Source organism: Salvelinus alpinus, chromosome 35 (genome assembly GCF_045679555.1).
Source record: "Salvelinus alpinus chromosome 35, SLU_Salpinus.1, whole genome shotgun sequence".
Lineage (NCBI taxonomy): Eukaryota > Metazoa > Chordata > Actinopteri > Salmoniformes > Salmonidae > Salvelinus > Salvelinus alpinus.
The window spans coordinates 12,795,753-12,818,100 of record NC_092120.1 but is presented as its reverse complement, the minus strand read 5'-3'; the positions used below and the strand labels follow the sequence as shown (position 1 = coordinate 12,818,100).

The 22,348-nt window shown below is 43.1% G+C and overlaps 1 protein-coding gene across 8 annotated transcripts in view; it reads right to left on the bottom strand.

The window, feature by feature from the left end:
- Positions 1-219: 219 nt before the first annotated feature.
- The window catches only part of LOC139564669 (myocyte-specific enhancer factor 2D homolog), a 79,214-nt gene continuing 57,085 nt past the window's right edge, over positions 220-22,348 (bottom strand). For 3 of the 8 annotated variants that reach the window (XM_071384400.1, XM_071384398.1, XM_071384399.1), the window contains 9 exons: positions 21,012-21,219; positions 18,923-18,979; positions 14,121-14,299; positions 13,186-13,215; positions 11,068-11,179; positions 10,557-10,746; positions 9,297-9,365; positions 7,013-7,063; positions 220-4,134 (listed from right to left, as the gene is read on the bottom strand). In XM_071384400.1, the coding sequence (XP_071240501.1) occupies positions 3,711-4,134; positions 7,013-7,063; positions 9,297-9,365; positions 10,557-10,746; positions 11,068-11,179; positions 13,186-13,215; positions 14,121-14,299; positions 18,923-18,979; positions 21,012-21,219 (1,320 nt within the window). In that variant the 3' untranslated portion in view covers positions 220-3,710. The remainder of the gene's footprint in view (positions 4,135-7,012; positions 7,064-9,296; positions 9,366-10,556; positions 10,747-11,067; positions 11,180-13,185; positions 13,216-14,120; positions 14,300-18,922; positions 18,980-21,011; positions 21,220-22,348) is intronic. The other 5 variants (XM_071384401.1, XM_071384403.1, XM_071384402.1 and 2 more) reach the window with 5 other exon arrangements.

Here is a 22,348-nt window from a genome sequence, read left to right as displayed (position 1 = left end):
TTTGATATAGTAAATTATTTCTAGAAACTTTTCAATTTTTGAAAACTAAAGAAAAACCAAAACATATTTGGCTTAGGTTTATGGGCTGTAAAATAATTCAGTAGATCTGAACACGTGATATTGATGCCCAAAGCATTACCAGCACATGTGGTGACATCATATAGTAAAAATAGATCACTCCACTTCACATATCTCTGGCAATTAATGAGCAACTCTCTCAACAGTCCCATATTTTATGTCACTTACCAAACATAGCTGATACATCACATTTCAGAAAACTCTTTTCAGAAAACAAGTTTGTATTGATAAATGATCAAATGTTTTGATAGTTAACACAAATCCACATTCTAATGTAAATCATAATAATAACAAACCAAAACCTCTTTGTAGGTCAACTTGTCTATTTAATATATAAAATACGATAAAACATACGCAAAAAGGGGAGGGTAAGAAGGGACAAATGGATACTTTGGTACAATAACAAACACCTTTTTTGTAAAAGCAGTATAGAATTTGTAATAACATATCAGTGCATACTTTATTTATGAAAATATACACAAATTGTATATCATTCTCCAAAAACAACAAAAAAAATCAGACTAGCCGAACACAATATATTAACTATAATTTATTAACTTTTTTCTTCAATTTCTATTTTATTTCTGTGTGATGTATATTCTTATTGATATTACATTTCATATTTATTTCCTATAACATGATTCATTCTTTTTTTTGTGTTATGCCCATGCATTGACATCTTTGTGTCTGGTCAGAAATAAATTAAATGTGTCTTGTCCCCACTTTACTATGTGTAGACTAAGTTTTATACATTTGACTAAAAATTGCAGCATTGAACTGGTCATTATATTAAACTTGTTTACCACCTTCCATGATCTCACATGTACTAATATTACTACAGCCGTTTTGTTTTGTCATAAATCGTGCAATATTTGTACACCCTTTGAAGAAAAAACAAAACAAAAAATGAAAACAAAACAAAAATATATTTATATAATATTTATATATAATAAAATAAAATTCAAATAAAACAAGATTCCTAACCTACACAAAACCGCAAAAAATAAAATTGTCTTTTCTATATCATCATTACAATTACCATCGATGGTTACAATAATGATAATATTAACAGTAATAATAGCAATTATCATAGAACAATTATAATAAAAACAGACAATAGAACTGTCACCAGCACAAATTAACACTGGAAAGTGAGATTCTCTAAACATCATTCATTATACATGGGGAATATGGGGGCGCAGGTTAACTATTGTCATGACGATTGTCTTTTCATTTGTGATTACACTGACCCTTAGTGTTGTTCTGAGATAATGTCAGGGCTTTATGCAACACCTCAATTGGCCAACGTCCAGAGTACTAACCAACCATCTCCCCATAGTCTGCTTCCACTAGTCACCATTTAGTCTAGTTATGAAACATTGCTTCATGGCGTGTGGCACTATTCAAGACATAGCTACCATTTTTATGAAAAAAAACGAACATCAGGGTCAATGTTTTGTTCAAAGCTTAGGACACAACAGTCTTACAGTCCAAGGGTGTGCGAACATGCCGGCAGTCGTGATAGCTCTCTCTCTGCCATCCGTCTCTAGACGATCGTCTAGACTCCTGAAGAGTCAGGCTGCACAATCCCTACGGCAACAACTACAACGATATAAAACAATAAAGAGCCAATGGGAGGTCATTTGAACCTGTTCTGGAGTGCAGAGTATATGTGAGTATGGTGTTTGAGTGTGTGAAGCAATGAGCCGTTTTGGCAGAAAATTGATAGTGGTGGAGGTCAAATGAGAGTGAAATGGACTTGTCTTTTAAGTCACTGGTAGGGAGCGAGTGAAATGCTGTAATTAATTAATGTGGCCAGGGAGGAACTCTCGTCTAATATAAAGCACAAGGGATACTTGTCTGGCTAATGTGTGTGAATGTGTTTGTATGTGTGTGTTGGATGAGTTTGATGTGCCTGAGGACATGCAGACATGACTGTCCCATTCTGGAGGACACCTGGCTTTTAAAGAGAGGAGGCATTTTGGGGGCTTGGAAGGGGTTAAAGTGCGCTCCGTCAGAGTACTAACCACTGCTCACTCAAACAGTCCAATCCACTGCTACTTCCCATTCTGTCCCTCTAGCACCCTCACTTGGCTTTGCAATGTAGTACACTTATGTACACACAAATAGAAAGACAGATCCACTGAGAATCAACACATTGGCTTTTAGGGATATCCTGCTGAACATATGTGAACATATATTTCTATATACAATCCCTGTCGTCTATTGTTTTCTCTGCATCGTATGCAGTTCATCACTTACTCTCAAAATCTACTATCGCTGCTGTTATATATATATATATGTATATATGGTCTATATGTTTACCCACAAAAAACAATATCCCTGCTATACAAAAGCCATACAGAAGGAAACAGAACAAATTGCTTATATACACAGTTCTTTGCTTTTTCTCCCAGTTTACATCTCTTATTCAGAGCCTTCTGAAACACTGGCATTGTTTAACAAAAATACTTTTCGTGTGTGAGTGAGGATGAATTTGAGCGTGGGGAAAATCAAAAAGTCAAGACGGTAGTAACAAAAAAACTTTACACAAAAAGAGCATTTGAAATAAATATCAAAAACAGGAACACACACGTAGCGTAGCATCTGAAGTTGATATGTAGGTATCTGTAGCATGTGTCATAGAGCTAGTGCAGCCCATCCCTGATAAAACAGTATTTGACCTAGATAAGGTATCGATGTTTCAGATTAAACAGCTATTTGCATGGTTCTGATTAAATACCTGGCTAAAACTAAACAAAACAAGGATCGTCCACTTTAGAACAGTGAATCCTGTCTTATCAAATGGATAGCTAGTAAGTTTGACTTGGTGAATTTTGGGTTCTCAAATCTAAATTAGAAATGTTTATAGAAATGTAAAGATGGCTGATGGACAAGTCAGACAGAGAGAGGACGTAATATTCCAAGAAAACAGTTTAAATCTCATTCACCAATCTCATACTCTTTACAAAAACACCAAAAGCTGGATATAACAGTGCCACTGGGCAGATACAAAGAAGTGGATTCATTTTGGTTCTCGTACTGTTTCTCAACAGAGCACTGCAGCTGGACTAGAGACCTACTGTGGATAAAAGACAGGAGGATACCAGATGTGTATTATGTGATGTAGAGGGTAAACAGAAAACCCAGCAAAGCCAATAGTCAGTCAATAGTCAGTCAGTTTTCTAGCCGCTCTCTCTCCCTTCAAAACGAAAAGGAGACAGAGCCAGCTTGAACAAAAGAGAACTCATTCATTCCAATCCTAATCTTGTCCAACACACTATGTTGACATGTAATCCCTGGTTCGGTTACTCTGCCCCTATAGAGGGTGCTTGTGTGAGAATGTGTGTGTGTGTGTGTGTGTGTGTGTGTGTGTGTGTGTGTGTGTGTGTGTGTGTAGTACAATATAGGGTAAAACAGTATGCAGCTTGTGTTGTCAACGCATACATTTGTGAGAGAAAGTGTGTAAGAGCATGCGCAAATGGGCGTGTCCGGTGCATGTGTGTGTGTTTGTGTGTGGTGGAGGCATGTGTGGAGGTCAGCATTTACTGTACATACGGTAAATAGGTGTGGGGTGGGGGGGTGAGAGAGAGAGGGGGGCATCTCTCCCCTCAGTCCCTTGTTCTACACATCTATGTGACCCAAGTGTCCAGTCTCATTCTCTTCACATTGGCCCCCTCCTGCTCCTGCTGCTCCTGCGTGGACGAGGGCCTCAGGATCCCCATGGCCGAGGAGGCCCCTCCCTGGTGGTGGAAGTCCTGGGCCCGCCCCTGGGCCCCATCGTCCCGGTCCCCCTCGTAGGAGCTGCCGTTGCTGCTCAGGCTGCCAACGGGCGAGCGGCCCAGCAGGGTGGACGGCTCCAGGCGCAGGGCCCCTGGGTACTGGCCTGACATAGGGGCCCCTGTGATGGTCACTAGGCCCCCTCCTCCGCCACCCCCGGCTGTGGAGCACGGGGTGCTGCGGTCGCGGTTGGGCGACACGGGCTCCGACTTGATGCTGATGTTGGGGTTGGTGTTAATTGTCAGCATGGTGCCCTGAGGTAAGTGGCCAACTGGCCTGGAGGGACCGAGAAAAGAAAGAGAAATGGTGAGACATGTGCTGACATCTGCTGGTCAGCCAGGGTAACTGCAACACTCCTTACGAACACACATATCAACATCACCATGAACATCACTTTTAACACAGGAGCCCAGACAGGGACCTGCTCAACAGCACACAGTGCAGTAAGCGCTGATGGAACATAGAGTCAACACCTCCACACACTAGGTGGAGGGGGGGGGAATCCTAGAAAACAAATGTGTCAGCAAATTGAGTAGCGGAAAAACAAACAGAACCTTGCAGAGAGAAAGAATATAATTGTTTATGGGAGTGGTAGATAAGTGTCCCTTCTATGAACTGCGTAGGTCTTCCTTTCTATGTGCAGTGCTCTGTGTTCCACCCTACTGTTCATACACACCCTGGCCTGACAGCTCATGTTTGGCTAATTGCTAACGACAGGTAATGTTTCACTGCTAATGTTTTAGGGAACAAAGTGTCATGACGTAGCTTTTACAAGAGACTATAGGTTGATGGACTGAGGTTAGACACATGAACAGATACGCAAACAGACTGGATGAAAAGGCCACACGGAAGCGCACGGTCCACAAGCCATGCAGACTGACTCTGGATTCCGAAAGACCATGCCTTGTGCCATGTGTCCACAGTCACTTTTATCTTTTGCATTTAGTAACTCATGCAATTGTACCCAGACACCCCCAACTACACACCCCTCCAACAACTCCCATCTGCAAATTCTCTCTCCCACACCACCCCCCTCGATTGGAAAAGCAAAACAATCACTTCAATCAGGTCACCCTTAAAAAGGACCAACGCAGCCGTTTTTTTTATCTCAATATCAAATCATTTCTGGCTAACAATTAAGTACCTTCCTGTGATTGTTTTCAATTAAAATAGTCAAAAAGAAACAAAAATAGCTTCTTAGCAAAGAGAAATTTCTCATGAGTGTGGAGGGGGAAACTGAAAACTAGCTGTTATTGGCAGAGAGGTTTGGAACTCTTTTATTGGTCTATTCACTCATTTGACGACACCAGGCAGGCCAAAACTCCATCCCACAAAAACAGGCTGCCATTTTTCCCCAAAAGTATTTTCACAGCTCTTACACTAAAAGGGCATATCATAATTTTCACAGTATTATTCCAAGCTCAGTGTGGAAATATTCAGTGAGCTCCAAAAGTATTGGGACAGTGACTCATTTTGTGTTGTTTTGGCTCTGTACTCCAGCACTTAGGATTTGAAATGATACCATGAGGCTAAACTGTCAAGCTTTAATTTGAGGGTATTTTCATCCATTTCGGGTGAACTGTTTAGAAATTACAGCACTTCTTGTCCCCCCATTTTAGGGGACCAAAAGTACTGGGACAAATAAGAATAGAATATATTTCTAAACACTCCGACATTCATGTGAAGGCTAACATGATTACGGATAGTCCTGAATGAATCGTGAATAATGATGAGTGAGAAAGTTACTAATATCATATCCTCAAGACATGCTAACCTCTCACCATTACAATAACAGAGGAGGTTAGCATTCTTGGGGGGTATGATATTTGTGTGTCTTTAACTTTCTCAGTGATCATTATTCACGATTCATTCAGGATTAACCATAATCATGGTAGCATCCCCATTAATGTAGAAGTGTTTAGAAACATATTCTATTCTTATTTACAATAAAAGTGACTCAAATGATTGGTCACAAAATAATGTGAAACACAACCGAAACAATGATGTAATCATTGCATGCTAGGAATATGGGACCAAATACTTTGACTTCTTTAATACACATAAGTGAATTTGTACCAATACCTTTGGTCCCCTTAAAATGTGGGGACTATGTACAAAAAGTGCTGTAATTTCTAAACAGTTTACCAGATATGCCCTCAAATTAAGACTGACAGTCTGCATTTTGTCACTGTATCATTTCAAATCCAAAGTGGTGGAGTAAAGAGCCAAAACAACAAACAAAAAAATCACTGTCCCAATACTTTTTTTGCTCACTGTACATAAAACACAGGGAAATCAAGTTTTTGACTGCACTGGGCCTTTAAGATAGTGTACTTATAGGGCACAATGACCCATTCATATTATTTTATATTATCACAATTGTACAATAAAAGATGCAAGAACGTGATTCTTTACCCTACAACACACACACATACTCTCGCTCATGTGCACACTCACTCCCTAAACCCTTGAATGTGTTACTCTGCCTCTATGTGCCACTTTATCAAGTGTAAGCCCGGCATTATGGACTTGTACAGGTAGATGGATTATAGTGCCACAAGGGTCTTGTTGCTATGGAGAACAAAACGGGCAGAGTCAGCAGGCCGGTGACAGTGATGGCTCGCTCTTCAGGCTAGCTCAGGGCGCTAACACAGCTAGCGTAGTCAGAAGCACACGGTTACAATACAGTATAGTATAGCGCCGTTTCCCAAAACCTAGTCCAGAAGGACCATTGTGTGCACAGTTTTCACATTAAACCAATCTCTCAATAAATTTGCTTAAAATGAGTTGATAGTGAGTTTCATGGATGACTATTACCAGCAGCTCCATATGGAGCCTCTGTCGAATAATTATTGGATCTGGTTTTAAATGAAAACCAGCATGCATGGGGGTCCTCAAAGACCAGGTTTGGGAAACAGTGCCATGCTGTGTGGCTAGTTATACACTGAAGATAGAAGAGGCTGATGGGAGGAGCTATGGGAAGATGTGCTCATTGTAATGTCTGGAATGGAATTAATGGAACAGTATCAAATACAAACATTTGGAAACCACATGTTAGACGCAGTTCCATTTATTCCATTCCAGCCATTACAATGAGCCCATCCTCCTATAGCTCCTCCCACCAGCCTCCTCTGACTGAGGAGATATACAGTACCAGCAGAGACCCTCTTCCCTGCCAAATAGCAAGTTTGATTGAGAGGCCATGCTGTAAAAGGAGGGTAAAAAAGAAAGTTTGAGAAACTAACACAGGGAGGGTAATTCAGAAACCTGCTCTCCATTGATGTACATAACAGACAGCCCAACAACTTGGCTAAATCATTTTACATTCAAAATTAGTCAAACATTGGGTATTCATTTACTAAATAAAATGTAATTATAGACCTATCATTTTGAATGTATTGACCAAGACATCAATCGAGTCCCTAAATAAATGTGATTTTATCGATTCTATTATTTTTCCCTTTCCTGTAATGTAGTGGATGTGTTGACACAATGATTCCCTATCCGGTTGTCTGTGCAAACAAACTATTCCTTGAGGATAAAGGAGCTTTCTCTGAACTAAATAGGATATTATGTGCACAGCACACAAATCAGCAGTGTGTACATAAACAACTATTCGTTACTGTGTACATTGTAAAACATGCGTAAGGTAGAGACATAAAGGTAAGCCTTTCCCTGAACAAAACAGCTGGAGACAGGGAGAGGGAGAGAGAGACAGAGAGAGAGACAGACAGACAGAGAGAGAGACAGACAGAGACACAGAGAGAGAGAGAGAGAGAGGGAGGGAGAGAGAGAGAGAGAGAGAGGGAGGGAGGGAGAGACAGAGGGAGAGCGACTCAGAGAGAGATAGAGAGAGACACACACACAGAGATAGACACAGAGAGAGAGAGAGTGAGACAGAGAGAGGGAGAGAGAGGGAGATATTGAAAGGAAGAGAGACAGAGAGTGAGTTAATAGTGAGACAGATAGCAAGGTAATGGCAATAACTGCCACCTGTAAACTTACTGAGGTAGCGAGTTGTGTGTGTGCACCATTTCTCCAATGCAAAAGGACATGTCCTTAATGCAAGGACAGAATGACTGACTGACAGACAGACAGACAGACATGTTCCCTAAACAGGAACCATTTCTCCAAAACCCCTTAAAACTTCTCAACTCAGACCCTTTCTCTCCTGAATGCATCAGCTGGGTTCTTCAAACATAGAGACCAACACATCCTGCAAGATTGAAGGCAGCAATTGACGTGTGGAAAACTATTCAATAAACAAGTAAACAAGTCAACGTGGGAAGGCTAGCGGGACACCCTTGACACAGCATTAACATTTAGATTGGTGTGCTAGTCAACAGGTGCACGCTAGTTGCAGTGAGTCTTTACTGGAGGCTCTGGAATGACTGGCCACTCAGTGCAAGAGAAGGAAGGGGAGAAAAAACCCAGCAGAAATAATTTCCTCCTCGCTTCCCACGGCGAGTAACCAGGGCTGACAGGGAACACGAGGCTCGCAGTGCAAAACCGTCAATCACCTTTGATTGGAAGTGTCTGCTCACTGCGGCTACCGTGCAAGGGAATAAATAACAAAAACAGTGGGACTGTACGTATAGCCTATGTAATCAAACGCTTGTGTGAAAGAACAAATCGTGGGAGGAACGTGCTCTTCAGGGCAAAATGAGAACGGTTTGTTCAAGTGCCTTACTTTGAAGCAGCAGTTTCACTGATCTATATGAAGTATGGATGGGTGAAATCTTGACTATTGATCTTACTGTCAGGCCATCCAGGTGATATAGAGATAAATAGACCTGTGCTTCAAGACAAAAAAGGAGGACTACATTACTCATTCTTGGTGTGTGTTTGTGTGTGTGTGTGAGTCAATGCTGTCCTGTGAGACTGACACACACAGCGCGGGGCGGCTGCCATATTCCTGCATATTTCTCTCTTTGGTTCCAACACTCAAAGCCTCAGAAACAAGATTTAAAAGGGTTTGGCCGGCCGGGATGTCCTTGTCCTATCGCACTCTAGCGACTCCTGTGATGGGCTGACGCATGCACGCTGACACGGTCACCAGGTGTATGGTGTTTCCTGCGACACATTGGTGCGGCTGGCTTCCGGTTTAAGCGAGCAGTGTGTCAAGAAGCAGTGCGCCTTGGCGGGTCGTGTTTCGGAGGACGCATGGTTCTCAACCTTCGCCTCTCCCGAGTCCGTACGGGAGTTGCAGCGACGGGACAAGACTGTAACTACCAATTGGATACCACGAAATTGGGGAGAAAAAGGGCTAACATTTTTAAATGTACAGTGTAGGTTACATGGAATCTAAACTGTTATACCTTCATTATGTTCTTAAGAATTGAACCCAACCTGAGAGCCGCACAAACTTAATTTGATACGACAGACAGGAAAAGCATGACGATAACCACACATGTAGCGCTAGATGCTAATTCGTTCACCTCAGGTTAGCAGCGAAATTGGAGATGCAGTTAGCCATCTCCCCGTTCTGTTTCTCTGCGCCCCACATGCTGTGGACAAGAGGGGGAGAACAAACAGGCGGTTACATACAGCTACCCCGCGGCTAACCTAGCCGCCACGGTCATAGAAACCTGCATTTAGCTCTAACAAGTAACGAGACAAAGCTGATGGCTAATGAGGATCACTAGCTAGCATTAGCCTTCAGCAGGTGGTCAATGCACACCTAAACCTAGATATCTTGGATCCACGTGGGGAGATGTTAAGGGAGAGGGAGTTATTTAGGTCAGCCTCTCAGACATACTCAAACTCAAAGTGGAGGTACATGCATACCAGAGGAGGCTGGTGGGAGGAGCTATAGGAGTACGGGCTCATTGTAATGTATAGAATGGAATCAATGGAATGGAGTTTCCATATGTTTGATATGTTGGATATCGTTCCATATATTCCATTCTAGCCATTACAATGAGTCTGTCCTCCTATAGCTCCTCCCACCAGCCTCCTCTGATGCATACTATACCATAGCTAGTGGATACCAGTGACGGTCGGAGGTGTTCACAATTTGGGTCTTTATTGTAGCTAGAAACCACGCTAATCTGCTCTCGAGGAAAAATCCTTCATTTCATGTCAAATGCCATTGATGCACGGCTTTGGTGAGTCAGAATTGCTGATGAAATTGTGTGCATACAGTAAGTGCATGTGTGTTTATGGGCTATAGAACAGGTAGGTACAGAGGGATGGCATAGGAGAGGAGTTACTACTAGATTGGTCACATAGTTTTGGGAAAGGGTTTGGGTTAATTCTCTGAATCTCACTGCCCTAAACGCAGATATCGGTTTAGGGCAGTGGGGACCCAATTATTTCAGCTAGAATTTCTGGGGACCTCATTTGTAACCCAAGAATTTCCCCCATCCCACCTTAAATCTAGCGACACAATGTTAAAATCTAATGACACAACCTTCAATGAATTGCATTTTCATCTCATCAAAATGAGAAGAAACCAATAAATATATTTACTCAATAATAGTTTTTTTGTATATTGTTCCACACAATAATATGTACTTTTAATTGTATTATTATTATTTACATTATTTTGGGGGGGGGGCAAACCCACTACAGTTCCCCCATGAGCCCACAAGGGGTCGCGACCCCAACTTTGAATACCACTGGTTTAGGGTGCAGCTAGCCACACTTATGTAACTAGCTACACTCATACAATAGAGTGACCGGTGAAGTGTACTTACACCAAGTTACTGAGTGACGCCAAGCTAATCTGTTGTTGTTGTTGTTGTTGCTGCTGTTGTTGTTGTTGCTGCTGTTGCTGCTGCTGAGACACTGCTGGTTGCTGTTGCCAGGTGGACATGTTGCTAGGCAGCAGCCCTGATGGCGTGAATGTCTGGAGCGCAGTGAGATCTGCACTTGTCAGCTGGTACTCTGAGATAGAGGGAAGGGGGGGGAGGGGGAGAGAGAGATAGAGAGAAAGGGAGAGAAATACTCACACATTGATCAAAGTGAATATGCATAGGATTCACTTATAGTGGTAAATTGTGCTCCTTTCTGCCTCTGCCAATTAGGGCAATTATAGAGCAGACTGACAAAAAAAGAATAACTGAATAAACTAATCAAAAGTATTCACCCTTGTGTTTCTATCATCCACGGGTCCTAATACACTTGCTTTAATAAGACACACTACAGACATACAGTGTGTGCCCAATTGCCCGTGAGCAGAGAGTACCCTTGTCCTCTTTTACTCACCAGTGTTGTAGGTCGTCTGCATGGCGGAGAAGGGGGCTAGGAGACTGGGCGTCGCCACGGAAACCACTGGCGTGGACAGGTTCCCTTGAGAACCACCTAACCGCTGAGCATTCTGGGAAGACAGAGGACACAGGAAAGACTCTTGAACATCAGGAAGTAAAGACTTATTTTAAACCAAAAATGTTGTGCCCACGCAGTACCATGACATTCACTAACAGTATCAAATACAAACAAAGGTGGGAACATCCTGGCCTGTACGGTTCTTGACTTCTTTATGACACGGAAACACCAACATTCACGGCCACGTGAAAGAAGAGTTGGTAGAGGTGTTAGGAAGAGTTCCACTCAATGGAGAGTCATGCGGATTGAATGAGAGGCATGCATCGGGCAGAACAACCAGAGTGAGCAATAAAGTGATTGTGTTTATGTGTGAGTCGGGGCTCAGACGCTCCAGGGGTGGAGGTCATTGTGCCATTGGTGTCACCTTGTAACAGTTTGTCCTAGTCAATGGATACACACACTCCAGAGAATACTGTAGACTACACACAATGACCTCCTCCTGCCCAACCCGACATGGATTACACACACATGGAGTTGACCCATGCACGTGCTAAGATACATACAATGCATTCACAGAGAGAGCTTTTGCTCCATTTTGGATTTACCACACATAGTATGTATACATGGCTACACACTATTCTATAACATACAGTACCAGTCAAAAGTTTGGACACACCTACTCCAGGGTTTCTTTATTTTTTTCTATTTTCTACATTGTAGAATAATAGTGAAGACATCAAAACTATGAAATAACACACATATCAAAATATATTTTATATTTGAGATTCTTCAAAGTAGCCACCCTTTGCCTTGATGACAGCGTTGCAAAATCTTGGCATTTTATCAACCAACTTCATTCTCTCAACCAGCTTCATGAGGTAGTCTGGAATGCATTTCAATTAACAAGTGTGCCTTGTTAAAAGTTAATTTGTGGAATTTCTTTCCTTCTTAATGCGTTTGAGCCAATCAGTTGTGTTGCGACAAGGTAGGGGTGGTATACAGAAGATAGCCCTAATTGGTAAAAAACCAAGTCCATATTATGGCAAGAACAGATCAAATAAGCAAAGAGAAAAGACAGTCCATCATTACTTTAAGACATGAAGGTCAGTTAATCTGGAAAATGCAGTCGCATAAACCATCAAGCGCTATGATGAAACTGGCTGCCACAGGAATGGAAGACCCAGAGTTCTCTGCTGCAGAGGATACGTTCAGTACAGTTAACTGCACCTCAGATTGTAGCCCAAATAAATGCTTCATAGTTCAAGTAACAGACATCTCAACATCAACTGTTCAGAGGAGACTGTGTGAATCAGGCCTTCATGGTCGAATTGCTGCAAAGAAATCACTACTAAAGGACACCAATAAGAAGAAGATACTTATTTGGGCCAATAAACACGAGCAATGGACATTAGACTGGTGGAAATCTGTCCTTTGGTCTGATGAGTCCAAATTTGAGATTTTTGGTTCCAACCGCCGTGTCTTTGTGATACACAAGAGTAAGTGAACGGATGATCTCCGCATGTGTGGTTCCCACCGTTAAGCATGGAGGTGGAGGTGTGCTGGTGTGGGGGTGCTTTGCTGGTGACACGGTGACACGATTTATTTAGAATTCAAGGCACACTTAACCATCATGGCTACCACAGCATTCTGCAGCCGGACGCCATCCCATCTGGTTTGCGCTTAGTGGGACCATAATTTGTTTTTACAACAGGACAATGACCCAACACACCTCTAGGCTGTGTGAGGGCTATTTGACACTTTTTGGTTACCACATGATTCCATGTGTGTTATTTCATAGTTTTGATGTCTTCACTATTATTCTACAATATAGAAAATAGTAAAAATAAAGAAAAACCCTGGAATGAGTAGGTGTGTCCAAACTTTTGACTGGTACTGTACATTGTACTGTGCTCCTATTCAATACTACACTGTAAGTACTGTATACTAATGATTTACTAATATACCAGTATGACAGTATATCAGTATGACACTCATGCCTGTGAGACCACAGTGTTGACACAGCAACCACAGTCAAGTCTAGGAGGAGTTTCTATTCACCTCACTCACCAACTCCAGCTCCTCATCGGTCTGCAGGGGGCAGTAGGACAGAGAACACGGGTTACAGCTCTGTACTAACCTGCTGATCTAGGATCAGCCCCCAATCCTAACCTTAACCATTGGGCTCATTAAGGGGAAATGCAAAACTGAACTCAGATCAGCATCCAGGGGGCTATTTCCTCACGCACTCACGAAAATATCAAATTCAGAACAGTAATTATGACGAGATGCACGGATGCATTTTGACGTCAATTCTTCTTTAGCACAGTCTAAAGCCACACTCAGTTTGAGTGCCAAAATCAACCTTTGAATTTAATCTTACTATAATTGCTGTCCTATTAATTGTTCAATTACTAATATATAAACTAATAATGACTCAGCATCTGTTTTGTAGAAAAATGTGAACTTCCGAGTGACACCACTCTGAGAAACAAAACGCTGTTATTACTATAGACATCCCAACCTCCTAAAATGTGTTGAGTTGAGTCACAATACACAATAATAAATAAATACCTCTCATATTTCAACCGTTTACAAATCAAACAGCGTACGCTTCGTTTTGGTATTAATGTTTATCTCAGAAGGAACAGAGATTTGACCTAGATAGTTTGTGTGTATGCATTGATATGTAGGCTGTGTGCCTTTTCATTTTTTTAAAATGTAGTTCTGTCCTTGAGCTGTTCTTGTCTATTGATGTATTATGTCATTCTGTATTATGTTTCATGTTTTGTGTGGACCCCAGGAAGAGTAGCTGCTGCTTTTGCAACAGCTAATGGGGATCCTAATAAAATACCAAATACCAAAAATTCAGAAAGATTCAGCACCCCATTGTTTTGTGACTGGCGGGACACCAATGAAGCATTTATCAATGTGAGGAAACAACAGACTCAGTTTGGGCCAGTAGGGCTCCCGTAGTGGATCTCTCTGCGGCTCACCAGCTGCATCAGGCTCTTGCCGCTCTGGGAGGTGATGACCCGGAGATCAGGCTTGCGGCTGTTCACCATCTGAGGGCTGGGCGGAGGTGGAGACTTGGCCGGGACTACTTTCCCCAGGCTGTTGCCGTTGGAGACGGAGAGGAGGCCGGGGGAGGCCCTGGCACTGATGTAGCCGTTCGCTGGTTGAGAGAGAGACGGAGAGGAGATATTAATATGGTGTTAAGGAATGTATGGAGTGTTTATGTGGTGTGTGTATACTTCTCACTTACTGTAGGACAAATGTAACACTGTGAATAATAGCATGAATCTGTAAACATTACTCGTTTGACCCTTTCACGCATTACACTGTAACACTACAAAACGTCATAGCTTTTCTCTACAGGAGCAATGTCACACCTATGTCAACCCTACGGCATCCCTACAGCATGTCAACATTCAGACAGTCCCCTTTAGTTCATGTCATGTGACACACCCCTAAGAGAAACAACCTTTTGTTATTACTCAAGACATTCCAACCTCCTAATGTGTTGTTGTCTCATAAGACACAATAAAAAACTAAGAAATACCTCTAATATTTGTATCGTTTACAAATCAAACAGCGTACGCTTCGTTTTGGTTTCACTTATTATGAAGGTCTATCCATCGAACGGCTCAATGGTGAGCAGTGTTAATCTGGGACAGCATCAAGCTACTCAGACAACAGCATTCCTTCTTGCCATGGGACAGACCGTCAGACTGATTTCCCCTTACTTGGTTAAAAGGAGAAGTTGACTCAAAGAAAGACAGGCTCACTGTGTGGATGGGGGAGCGGGGGACTTTCCCAGCACTGTCAGGAACACAACCAGGCAAACACAGACAGTAGACACACAGACAGAGAGAGAGAGCGAGCGAGACAGAGAGAGAGATACAAGAGACATACGCACATACTGTGGGCAGACACACAGTCAGACGCACAACTACGCACGCACGCTCACACACTCCCTAGAGCTGGGCAGGGTTCTGCGACAGCAGATAAAAGTTGCTCCATGACGTGTCCCAGATGCTACCAGCATGTGACACCGTTTCATCTCAGTCACACATACTTCAGTTCAGACACACACACACACACACACACACACACACACACACACACACACACACACACACACACACACACACACACACACACACACACACACACACACACACACACACACACACACACACACACACACACACACACACACACACACACACACACACACACACACACACACACACACGGGTGGCAAGGAGAGAAAGATGTTTGTTCCAGACTCATTTGTGGCAGCAGTATCAATAACACACTACCTCCATCAAACATACAAATGCGTAACAGTTATCATAAGTTTGCTCACGCCATTCACAACTGAATAGAGAACTCTGGGCAGCCAGTGAAGGTAACTTTGTACTGAGGTGTTTAGGGATTGGAATATGGGAATTTAGGTGAGTGTGAGCCACAGCCGAGGGAAAAGTGGAACAGGGCGATGGTGGCTTTTTGTGTTGTACCCGACCTAGCAGACACAGACACTCGCTCAGTCCTTCCTCTAAGAAACCGGACACTCACTCATCTACCCCAGCAATAGAGGGAGAAGAAGGAGGAGAAAGAACGTGTGTTAGTCAGATGTTGGCCCCAGGCCCTGGGCTCTTTGAACAACAGGGCTCTAGAGTGTAAGAATTCACATTCATTATGTGTCTATGTGAATGTTCATCCATGCATGTATTTGTGTAAGTATACAGTTGAAGTCGGAAGTTTACATACACCTTAGCCAAATACAATTCAACTCAGTTTTTCACAATTCCTGACATTTAATCCAAGTAAAAATTCCCTGTCTTAGGTCAGTTAAGATCACAACTTTATTTTAAGAATGTGAAATGTCAGAATAATAGTAGAGAAAATTATTTATTTCAGCTTTTATTTCTTTCATCACATTCCCAGTGGGTCAGAAGTTTACATACGCTCAATTAGTATTTGGTAGCATTGCCTTTAAATTGTTTAACTTGGGTCAAACATTTCGGGTAGCCTTCCACAAGCTTCCCACAATAAGTTGGGTGAATTTTGGCCCATTCCTCCTGACAGAGCTGGTGTAACTGAGTCAGATTTGTAGGCCTCTATGCTTACACACGCTTTTTCAGTTCTGCCCACAAATCTTCTATGGGATTGAGGTCAGGGCTTTGTGATGGCCACTCCAATACCTTGACTTTGTTGTCCTTAAGCCATTTTGCCACAACTTTGGAAATATGCTTGGGGTCATTGTCCATTTGGAAGACCCATTTGCGACCAAGCTTTAACTTCCTGACTGATGTCTTGAGATGTTGCTTCAATATATCCACATCATTTTCCTCCCTCATGATGCCATCTATTTTGTGAAGTGCACCAGTCCCTCCTGCAGCAAATCACCCCCACAACATGATGCTGTTCTTCGGCTTGCAAGCCTCCACCTTTTTCCTCCAAACATAACGATGGTCATTATGGCCAAACAGTTATATTTTTGTTTCATCAGACCAGAGGACATTTCTCCAAAAAGTACGATCTTTGTCCCCATGTGCAGTTGCAAACCATAGTCTGGCTTTTTAATGGCGGTTTTGGAGCAGTGGCTTCTTCCTTGCTGAGCGGCCTTTCAGGTTATGTCGATATAGGACTCATTTTACTGTGGATATAGATACTTTTGTACCGGTTTCCTCCAGCATCTTCACAAGGTCCTTTGCTGTTGTTCTGGGATTGATTTGCACTTTTCGCACCAAAGTACGTTCATCTCTAGAAGACCGAACGCGTCTCCTTCCTGAGCGGTATGACGGCTGCGTGGTCCCATGGTGTTTATACTTTCGTACTATTGTTTGTACAGATGAACGTGGTACCTTCAGGCGTTTGGAAACTGCTCCCAAGGATGAACCAGACTTGTGGAGGTCTACAATTTTTTTTCTGAGGTCTTGGCTGATTTCTTTTGATTTTCCCATGATGTCAACCAAAGAGGCAGTGAGTGTGAAGGTAGGCCTTGAAATACATCCACAGGTACACCTCCAATTGACTCAAATGATGTCAATTAGCCTATCAGAAGCTTCTAAAGCCATGACATAATTTTCTGGAATTTTCCCAGCTGTTTAAAGGCACAGTCAACTTAGTGTATGTAAACTTCTGACCTACTGGAATTGTGATACAGTGAATTATAAGTGAAATAATCTCTCTGTAAACAATTGTTGGAAAAATGACTTGTGTCATGCACAAAGTAGATGTCCTAACCAACTTGCCAAAACTATAGTTTGTTAACAAGAAATTTGTGGAGTGGTTGAAAAAACAGTTTTAATGACTCCAACCTAAGTGTATGTAAACTTCTGACTCCAACTGTACTTTCATGTATGTTTCTAAGTGTTTATGTGTTGTATGTATGCATCACCATATCTGTTTTAGTGTATACCTGTGTGAGTGTATGTGCTGTGTGAGTGTGAGTGTGTGGGTGTGTGTTCTCTCTCCCAGGTTCTACTCCTATTACACCCAGTGCCGGGTGTGGGAATCTCAGGAATGCCGGGTGACGTCAATGGTGACATTCCCTGAGCCCAGAGCCTGGTTCTGTGTTCAACAGCTGAGAACGACAGAGCGAGGGGGAGGAGGACGGGATGTGGAGAGAGGAGGGGGAAGAGAGAGAGAGAGAGAGACAGCGGGCTAGCAGGGTGAGTCATTTGAGCTGCGTCTTGGGACCACTGCACTGTTTACTGCACTGGAGGGTTACTGAGACAACCCCAGTTTAGCGAGAGAAAGGCATTGTAACTACTGTGGTCCCTGTTCCATGACTTTGTGACTTGGGTCTGATTCTGAAACTTCAGATATGAGTGTGTAACTCATTGTCGTACGAGTCCTTCATTGATATCAATGTGAAAGCCGAACCTATGCTCACAAAATGTAAATTAAGATTTGTCACAAATAGAAAGTCATAAATAGAAAAACATATTCTTCTCAATACAATAATACAGTCATTCAGTTTTGGGGAAGATATTGTAGCACAATATCTGATAATATTGTCATCTACCACTGACTGTATGCCGAGAGGAATTAGATTAGAAGTGAGGCTCTGGCCGGTGTCAAAGTCACCTCTGAGGAGATGGTTCTGCCAAGACAAGGTACAGTTTGAACCAGGAGGGATTGGAGTGTGTGTGTGTGTGTGTGTGTGTGTGTGTGTGTGTGTGTGTGTGTGTGTGTGTAAGGGGGGGGGACATGGGGGAACAGCTGCGATAGAGGGAGAGAAGTACTGACAGAGGGAGGGAGAAAGCAGTGTCAGGGGAGACAGAAGGGGGGTGAGGAGACGGTGGAGATGCTAGGCCAGAGTGTTCATGTCATTCATGTCTCTACCCCTCTTTCTCCCCTCAGTCTTTCATTCTCTCTCGTTCTCTTTCCCATCAACCCCCTGGGCTTTTTACAAGTGGCTTTCCTGTGACCCTCAGCTGTCGCTGGCCAACAGGTGTGTGTGTGTATGTGTGTGTTTGAGTACATAAGTGTCAGTGTTTGTGGCGGTTGCCATCGACCAGCTATCCTGACGTCTTTTTCTCTTCCATCAAACAGTGGAGTCTGTCCCAAAGTGTAATCCATACACCTTTTATGCTTTACTATAACCCACAACTCCCATCACGTCAAGGAAAGCCATGAAGGGTCAAAACGAACAAGCTAATAATCTATTGTCACAGCTACAACAGAGAGACGCAGTTCACTGTGTATACGGTATCATCTTATTTGCTAAGTAAAAACGACTCAAACACAACTAGGTATTTTAGCAGAAGTAGACGTCACTTACGAACTGGGCTCGGGCATCCTCCGTTGGAGTTGTTCAGTTCACCTCCTAATAGAGCACCTGTGGAGGGAAGAACAGAAGACGACGGCCATGTTGAAAAGGACAAGTTGCACATACGAGTGGATGTGAATGGTAACAATTGCTAAGAAAACATGAAGAACATGAACAATGCTGAATCCATAACATTGATGTTGTTCATCGACTACAGCTCAGACTTCAACACCATAGCGCCCGTCAAGCTCGTCACCAAGTTCAGGAACCTGGGACTGAACACCTCCCTAGATCCTGGACTTCCTGATGGATAAACTTCAGGTGGTAAGAGTAGGCAACAATACCTAAGCCACGCTGATCCTTAACAGGGGGCCCCCCAAGGGTGTGTGCTTAGCCCCATCTTGTACTCCCTGTTCACCCACGACTGTGTGGCCACGCACAACTAACTCCATCATCAAGTTTGCTGATGACACGACGATGGTAGGCCTGATCACTAACGGCGATGAGACAGCCTACAGGGAGGAGGTCAGAGACCTGGCAGTGTGGTGCCAAGACAACAACCTCTCCCTCAACGTCAGCAAGACCAAGGAGCTGATTGTGGACTACAGGAAACTGGAGCGGGTGCACACCCCAATCCATATCGACGGGGCCGCAGTGGAGAGGGTCAAGGGCTTCAAGTTCCTCAGTGTTCACATTACTGAGGACTTAACGTGGTCCTCTGACACCAGCACAGATGTGGGTGAAACGATTTGGCAGAGCCCCTCAGATCCTTAGGAACATTTACAGCTGCACCATCGAGAGCATCCTGTCTGGTATGGCAACTGCACCACCCTCGACAGGAAGGCCCTACAGAGGGCGGTGCAGACAGCCAAGTGCATCATTAGGGTTGAGCTCCCAGCCATCCAGGACGTACATGCTAGGCAGTGTCTGAGAAAGGCCTGAAAGATTACCAAAGCTTATATCCCTTGGCCATAAGACTGTTCAATGGCTAACAACTACTGCTCCCCCTCACACCTCCCCTGCTGCTAAAATGATTATTGATTAGATCTATTACTACCACTACGCTGCTGCTCATTGATTATTGATTGTCATTACCATTTATCCAGTTTACATGTATATATTACCATTAGTATATTACCATAAGTATTTATATATTCCTGCTACCAGTCACTTTTCAGCCCTGTTTACATGTACACTGAGTATACCAAACATTATGAACACCTTCCTAATATTGAGTTGCACCACCCTGTTGCCCTCAGAACAGCTTCAACTCATCGGGGCATGGACTCTACAAGGTGTCGAAAGCGTTCCACAGGGATGCTGGCCCATGTTGACTCCAACGCTTACCACAGTTGTGTCAAGTTGGCTGGATGTCCTTTGGGTGGTGGACCGTTCTTGATACACACGGGAAACCGTTGAGCGTGGAAAACCCAGCAGCGTTGCAGTTCTTGACACAAACCAGTGCGCCTGCCACCTACCGGACCCCGTTCATAGGCATTTAAATATTTTGTCTTGCCCTTTCACCCTCTGAATTGCACACATACACACTCCGTGTCTCAAGGCTTAAAAATCCTTCTTTAACCTGTCTCCTCCCCTTCATCTACACTGATTGAAGTGGATTTAACAAGTGACATCAATAAGGGATCACAGCCTTCACCTGGTCAGTCTGTCATAAAAAGGGCAGGTGTTCTTAATGTTTTGTATAATCCGCCAATCACGCCTTCATTTACACTCTTGAGCGTGCGCACACACACACACAACTTATGCTGCTGCCATACTGTTTACTATTATTATTATCATCATCTATCCTGCTACCAGACACTCCTAATCTCTGCCTACATGTACAGTACATCTCAAATACTCCAGTATCCCTGCACATGTTGTATTGGCACTGCCCCCGTATATTGCTTCCTCTCTTATTTCTCCTGTTTTTTATTTTGTATTATTAGTTATACTATTTTGATAATGCATTTTTTCAAAATTACTGCACTGTTGTGTATGGGTTGCAAGTTAAGCATGTCACTGTACTTGTGCATGTGACAAATAAAACGTGAACTTGTGATGAAGTCAACCATTAACCACCGTCCACTCTGTTCCTTACCTGCGCTGGCCGGTCGCTGTGGTAACCCTGGAGACCCAGTGTTCCTCTGGAGAGATGGTTGCTGTGGTGACAGCAGGCGGGGATCTGTGAGGGTGGAGGTGACGAAGGAGGTGGTGACCAGGCCGCCAGAGTTACTGAACTGGAGAGCGTTCTGATTGGACACTGGCACCGTGACGGGCATGGAGAAGGTGGGCTGTGGGACGGCTGACTGGAGGAGAGACAGGAAGAGGAGGGGCTTAGAAATGTAACGGCACGATGGGCACATGTATAATGTTAAAGACACTAACACACACTCTCAGAAGCATGTGCACGCACAAGCACACACACATACAAGTGTGGAAACAAGAAGCTGAAAAAGTGTTTGCTTTCAGATCACATGCAAGGTTATGTGTACATCATAAAAGCTACATGGGATTGTTATTGCATTGGTTATTGGTGACATGTCATATTATACATCTCATGACCTCACATAGTTTCTCTTCAATTTTCCCTGCAATTAAAGATACTATGGGGGGGGAAAGTCTTTGTTTGTCTGTTTTTTTTATTACATTTTTGCACAGAGCTTGGAAATTTGAGTATCTGATATGTAGCCTCTACCTGAGAAGTTGACTGCTAATTTTCAAACTTTTACCTTGAAGTAAACGTTTATCCTTAAAAATGTATATAACTAGTCACTAAAACGTTCTCTAAAGTATCAAGGACTGCTTTCTCAAAGTATAAGAAGTGTAGTTAGCAAATAGCTTTGAACAGGTCCTGAGTCAGCTAAATAATACTAGCCGTGTGACCCAGCCCAACACCAGGTCCTAGTCAGAGACAGGACCCAGGCGAGGGTTGTCCACTCTTCTGCCTGTAACCCATTTCACCCTGTTTTCCTCATCATGGCAGAAAGCAGGCAGGGCCTCTATATATAGAATATGGGCCAAGCGTGGCCTGGTACTGTATGTGCTGAGTGGGACCCAGTTTAAAGAGAGAGAAAGAAGATGCTCTACTCTGTCCATCATATCGACCTTCCTTCCCGTTAGCCTACAGCGTATTCCACAAGTTTACATCTGGGATCTATGTGTGATGCTATACAGGGGAAGAAAGGAGAGCAGAGGAGACTAAGTTCTTTTGATATTGTGTGTTTTGTATTGTATCTGTCATAATCTGATAAGAGTCCTGTCATTCTTGTGACAAACTATTTGTCAATGTGGCGAGACTGAGTGTAACCTTTTCCTTTCTTTATAGCATTTTAGTAGACTGAGTATTAGTCTGTGTCTGCATTATCCTGTTCTAGTTACGAACAACAACAGTGCTAGGTAACGTAAAGACAGAAAGGCATCCGGGCTGTCACTAGT